Consider the following 6,215-nt stretch of genomic DNA (forward strand, 5'->3'; position numbering starts at 1 on the left):
TAAAATTTGAAATTTTGGCGTGATTGTGGCACAAGAGGAAAGGTCGAAGGTCACCAGAAACATTATGATGAGACAGACAGACAGGTTGACTGACATCAGTAACCTTAAAGATCCCTTCCAGACATGTTTTAGAAGATATAACAATAATCAGCTTTGAATGATATGTGTTTAACATGGTTTTCCCACAAAAAGTATATTTACCTTGTGAGAACGTCTTGAGATGACATCTCCTCCTCCCTCACTGTAAAATACAGAATCTATCACTATGCAAATACTTTTCTTTTCAAAAGTTTTTCTCCTGGACACAAGATGTCTCCTACTTCACTGTAAGGTACATTCATACTGTTTGTGCACTGGAGGCTTCAAGTTTCCACATCACACTTGTGTAAGTTGCAACTGGACAACAACTGGCTCCCCTCAGCTTTATGGAGCTTTATAGTGAGTTTCAGCTCATTGATTATCTGTCCGGCTGCAACTTTACTGTTTTGGTTCACTCTCAGCGCTCTCATAGCATCGTTTTGGGCTGCAGCAGGCAGCTGTTTTCAGAGAAAAAGCTGTAAAAAGCCACTGTACACTACCTGCTCAGCACCAAACAGCAAACAGACACAGTTAGCCGTAGACTAGCTGGTGAACATAGTGGAGCATTTAGCAGCTAAAGAGCCAGATATTTCTCTCAGGAGTTGGTAGAGAGCAAAAACAGAGCTAAAAGAGAGTGAATATTGGATTTATATTCACTAGGTGGACAGAAACACGACTCCAAATGATGTTGCTCTGTAACTGCTGGTCCTTATTTCACCATTTGTGTTGTTTATTAAACTGATTTTGTGTCTCTTTAGAATCTCTTACCTCACAAAAACTAAAGCAGCTGAAGGTGCCTGTTGTGGGGGACAGCCAGTGTAAAAAGGAAGTTACAGACACAGTCAACACAGACAACGTGATCTGCGCCGGGTTAAATGCTGATCAGAAGAGCTTCTGTAAGGTGATTATTTTACCACCTGTGCTTCCATCAGATTTCCCCTCCTGCAAAGATTCTTTCTCCTGACCCACTCCTGAATTTTTCTCTCCTCACAGGGGGACTTTGGGGGTCCGATGGTGTTAAAGACAGGAGGTGTCTGGGTCCAGGCTGGAGTCATGACCTTTAGAAAAGATTGTCCGAATGCTAACAATCCAGGAGTCTCTGCCAGAGTGTCCAAGTATGAGTCCTGGATCAAAACTAAAATCACCAGTGACCAGCCAGGCTTTGTCACCTACCCGTACATGGACCTCTCTAAGGGTAATTCATGTCTGTTAACTACAGTCATGTGTTTTTCTGTCATGATGACCATGCTTTGCTAAGTATCTAACTGATTTTTAACCTGAAATTTGAAAGCTTTGAAATTAGACATTTTTCCACACTGCGTGACAGTTTCAGATCTATTCTGTATCAGCTTGTTCCGCCTCTTCATTGAGGATAAATGATCTTTACACTGAGAGAAATATTCAAACCAAAGGCTCCATGCTTTTTATGGCCGCACTATTCTAATAGAACAGAAATATTCCAGATGTTTGTGCATCATTTTGTACAAATTTTCCCCAAGTCAGCTTGACATGTTTGGTATCTTTTTTTGGATCTCTGCTACAATTAAAAATAAAGTTCTGTGGATTTGAAGGATGTTTAATGTTTAAAATGATGGATCATCTTCTGCAGTCTTTCTTAAATAATCTATCATTGTCTGCCTTTTGCCTTTTAGCATCAAATTCCCTCTTTGTGTTTCCTCGTACAGTGTTTCCCTGTTGAGCTGCGGTGGAAGTATAGTAACAAAAAGAGGGACTTTGGCACTAAAAAGACTGTAACGTTGAAAGATATCTACTTGATTTGACTCATTTGGACGCTGAAGCTTCATATTAGCTTCAGATAAACTTTTGAAAATTTGAAAAACACTTGAAAATTTGTGAACCTGTCCTTTAGGAGAACAAGTAGAAGTAAAGAAACACCGAGATTAATATTGAAATGAGATTATAGTTTCACCTCTTGTTATCTTGAGAGCCTCCAAGCAGACTCCCAGGATCATAATCTTTAACCCACAGTTGAAGGTTATAATATAGCAAACAGAAACCACAGTGGTAATTCAGGGAGGGCCGAGCATTGCTCACTCTGTGTTTTTATCGTCTGTCTCTGTAGAGTGTGGTAAGCCTGCGCTCAACACCAGGATTGTTGGAGGACAGACGGCCCCTGCAGGTAACTGGCCCTGGCAGGCCAGTGTGCAAAAGAATAACGTCCACACCTGCGGAGGATCCCTCATTAACAAGAAATGGGTGCTGACGTCTGCTAAATGTGCTGGGTGAGCAGTTAGACTAGAGCTGTGATGGAAACATGCCATGGTTGAGACCCCTCCAAGGGGTCGCAGGATGAATCTAAGGGGTCTTGAAGGGTCTCTCTTTCCCGTTCTGATTAACAGTTCAGGAAAGAAGAAAAATTATGTTCTGCTGCTCAAATTTAGATACCTTTTTTCTAGCTTTTTCTTGTGAAATTCTGAGGAGTTTTACTTCATAAGTTTCTTCATCTTTGGTTGAATTAAGGGTTGCAAGCAGACAATGCTTCATTTTGAGGGGTCACCAGCCAAAAAGGATAGGACTGACTGCTCTAAATGACAAAAGGGGCACTCTACCAAGAATCTGAGCTGCATTTTAGGGTTTGGTTTGGTTAAATTTGTGTTTCTTGGAAAAAAACTAATTTATAATACAGAGTTCAATACCTTACTTAACTGAAAATAGACACATTTTTCTGCTAAATCATGTATTTTAAATAATATGCACCTTAACTTATTTGTTTATTTGTCCCCTACAACTAACAAGTTGTGTCCATTAATGATTAAATACTGCCCTCAAATTAATAGCAATATCATCTTAATTCCATTTGTCTATATTCCCTCTACCTGTGGAGTTAAAACAGTTTAATAAAATTTACAATTTTTAGTACAATCTTGGACTGAGATTCAGGGATAAACCTCATGTTTTGGCTGTTAAACACAATGTTGTGTTATTTCTCTCAGGCATACAGTATATACTGCGATAAAAGATTATTTTGCTGTAAAAAAACCCAAAACAAAACAAAAACTTTGATGATACTGCAGATGTCTTTTGGAAAATCAGCTTGTCTTCTGGCAACTGGTGCAAAGAACATGGGCCACATGTACAAATTATTCATTTTGTGTAATTTGAGGGTAGGACTCAGTAAATTGAGATTGATTTTAATTTGAGAATATAAATTTCTAACTTGTGGGAATTATATCTCCTTGTTGGGACATGGTCTTACATGGATTTGCATCTGCTTGACTGAAGTGGTCTCGACTGCAGTTCTGCTTCTCATGTCTTTGCACTTTTTTATTTCTCTTTTGATCCTCAGCACAACGGGTTTGACTGTGGTCCTCGGTCTCCAGACTCAAGGGAGTACTGACACCAATAAGGTGTCTAGAGAGGTCTCTAATATCATCAAACATTCCGAGTACAACTCTGCTTCTAATGAGAACGACATCGCCCTCCTGGAGCTCAAATCAATAGTTACTTTCAATAACTACATTCAGCCAGTGTGCCTGGCAGCCTCAGACAGCACTTTCAGCAACGGCGTGAACACCTGGATCACTGGCTGGAGCAAGAGTAAGTCATATAGCAACTTTATTTATTTATTGATTTATTTTCACAGATAGCACCACTACAATGGTGGCAAGAGCGGCATTTTCTCAGATTCATAAAGCTTCTCAATGAGCGAGAAAAACTACCTGTAACTTGTTTGTGTTAATATTTTTATCACAATCTGTATATGACAATACTATCACACCCCACTTTACAAAAGTATTATAGTATTAAAGTTCTGATGATGACATCAGATGAAAGATCATTAAAATCAAAAGGGTTCATGTATCAGAGGAGCATTAATGTGCTTCAGTGGCAGCTGGTGACTCAAAAAATTGGGGAGGACAGGAGGAAAACCAACATGGAATCTTACAACAAACCGCATCAAACTATATCATTGTCCCAACAATGAAATCGGAGGGGTGGGGGGCAATTTTATATGCCAATAAAACAACTTGCTTTTAAAAACAAAAACCCCAGAGTGGTGTAAAGGCTGCTTATTTAAATACATTTAGCATATACATATTGTTTCTAAACAAAGAAGAGCTCATTTTAGCCGTGGACTGGTTCAGATGTGTGATTTTACCAACAAAGTGAAATTCAAATTTATAGTATTGTTCTATTGTGACAACAGATTTATGTTTTCATCAAAAACAGACAAGATATCACATGATTTACATGTTTCCTATGTATTTTCTTAGTACACAGAAATATATAAAGTACCACAAAGTTTATAATGTGATACAGGAACAGATCAGTGCTGAATACAAGAAAGACTGAACACTAAAAACATTCACAGATCTAAATTTGTAGGTTCGCGTCAGAAAGTATTAATGCATGTATCAAATACATGACTTACACACTTTCATCTATGTGCACCACATACAAAATATAGTCTACAAAGCTGACATGTTAACACTTATTATTCTAGTTACTTTAACCTTATTACTCAATATAGACTCAGCTTAAAAACCAATTGAAGAAACTGTCACAACAAGCAGCCAGACCTCCTGCACACTCATTCACTAATCACACAACATCAACAGGTGACTGAACAACCACTCAATTAAAACCGGGATCAATTCCACATGAATGAGTGAGTCCAGACAGCTCACTGTAACTTCAACAAGCAAACTACCTACTGCACATTATATATATATCTCTGCTGCATTCTTCTTAAGGAGATAAATTCACACAACAGCTACACAGAGAGACATTTAACCATCAGAGATGAAATTAGCAACCAAAGAGACAGAGAGAGAGAAGCTGTATCTGACTCACATTATCTGACGTCTTCTTCTTTCTTTCATGGAGATGAAGTATTCATGCCATAACATCCATTTGTAGCTGTTTGTCATCTTGTTTGTTAGTTAACAGAACTTTGTAGTTGCTGGTTAACCAGTCTGATATCATTAGCAACAATGAAAAACAAGCTAACTCCCTGTTGTTTCTCTGGTTGCTTCTCTCTCCAGCCTCCCTGGCAGCTAACGGAAGCAGCTATCTACTGCTTCATTAAGAAGTGAAGTGTAATTTATCTATATCTTACCCGTCTCCTTCTCTTACCAGTTCGTCACATTCACGTACATTACAGTCAGAGGCGGCACTGGTTACAGTGGTAGAGAAGTGAAGATGAAATCTGGAAACTATCATTGGGCCATCATGATGTCCATATTGCATCCTGGTTGTTGATTGGTTAGGGAGGACGTCCTGCCTTGGAGCGTCATTTTATGTGTCTTGGCCAATCATAGATTAGCATGAAAAAAAGTGAAGTACATTAAATTGATGTAGGAGATCCCGCCCTGCAGAGGATAGCAGGAGGCCGTCCTCCTCTGCTCCCCACCACCACTTCACACACACTGCTCTTTCTCCTCCTGCCCTGCAGGTTTCACTGTTGAAGCATTTTAATCAGAATTTCAATAATGGATTTTTTCCAAAGAAGAGAGAAAAAATATTTTATGAATAATACTGAGATTTGTTAATGGTTTATTTCAACCAAATATTCTTTTTTATATTTTGATCTCCCTCTTGCCTCTCAAAAAATAGAGGAGGAGCAACCTCCTCTGCCTCTATGGACCAGCCTCCACTGATGTGCTCAGTAAATTTCATTGTAAACAGCTGGCTAAACTTTACTAGGTTCTGAAATAAAATTTGAAATTTTGGCGTGATTGTGGCACAAGAGGAAAGGTCGAAGGTCACCAGAAACATTATGATGAGACAGACAGACAGGTTGACTGACATCAGTAACCTTAAAGATCCCTTCCAGACATGTTTTAGAAGATATAACAATAATCAGCTTTGAATAATATGTGTTTAACATGGTTTTCCCACAAAAAGTATATTTACCTTGTGAGAACGTCTTGAGATGACATCTCCTCCTCCCTCACTGTAAAATACAGAATCTATCACTATGCAAATACTTTTCTTTTCAAAAGTTTTTCTCCTGGACACAAGATGTCTCCTACTTCACTGTAAGGTACATTCATACTGTTTGTGCACTGGAGGCTTCAAGTTTCCACATCACACATGTGTAAGTTGCAACTGGACAACAACTGGCTCCCCTCAGCTTTATGGAGCTTTATAGTGAGTTTCAGCTCATTGATTAT

At 38.8% G+C, this 6,215-nt stretch overlaps 1 protein-coding gene across 1 annotated transcript; it reads left to right on the forward strand.

The window, feature by feature from the left end:
- Positions 1 to 1,021: 1,021 nt before the first annotated feature.
- On the forward strand, positions 1,022 to 2,369 carry LOC137201256 (brain-specific serine protease 4-like). The gene is made up of 2 exons (XM_067616209.1): positions 1,022 to 1,273; positions 2,162 to 2,369. The coding sequence occupies exons 1-2, from the start codon at positions 1,090 to 1,092 to the stop codon at positions 2,323 to 2,325; spliced, it is 348 nt and encodes a 115-aa protein (XP_067472310.1). The 5' UTR covers positions 1,022 to 1,089; the 3' UTR covers positions 2,326 to 2,369.
- Positions 2,370 to 6,215: the final 3,846 nt, after the last annotated feature.

This window comes from Thunnus thynnus, chromosome 17, assembly GCF_963924715.1.
Source record: "Thunnus thynnus chromosome 17, fThuThy2.1, whole genome shotgun sequence".
Taxonomy (NCBI): domain Eukaryota; kingdom Metazoa; phylum Chordata; class Actinopteri; order Scombriformes; family Scombridae; genus Thunnus; species Thunnus thynnus.

Coding starts and splice junctions, on each gene's coding strand:
- LOC137201256 (XM_067616209.1), top strand. CDS start 1,090: ATGGTGTTAAAGACAGGAGGTGTCTGGGTCCAGGCTGGAGTCATGACC. Junction 1,274..2,161: donor GTACATGGACCTCTCTAAGG/GTAATTCATGTC, acceptor CTGTCTCTGTAG/AGTGTGGTAAGCCTGCGCTC.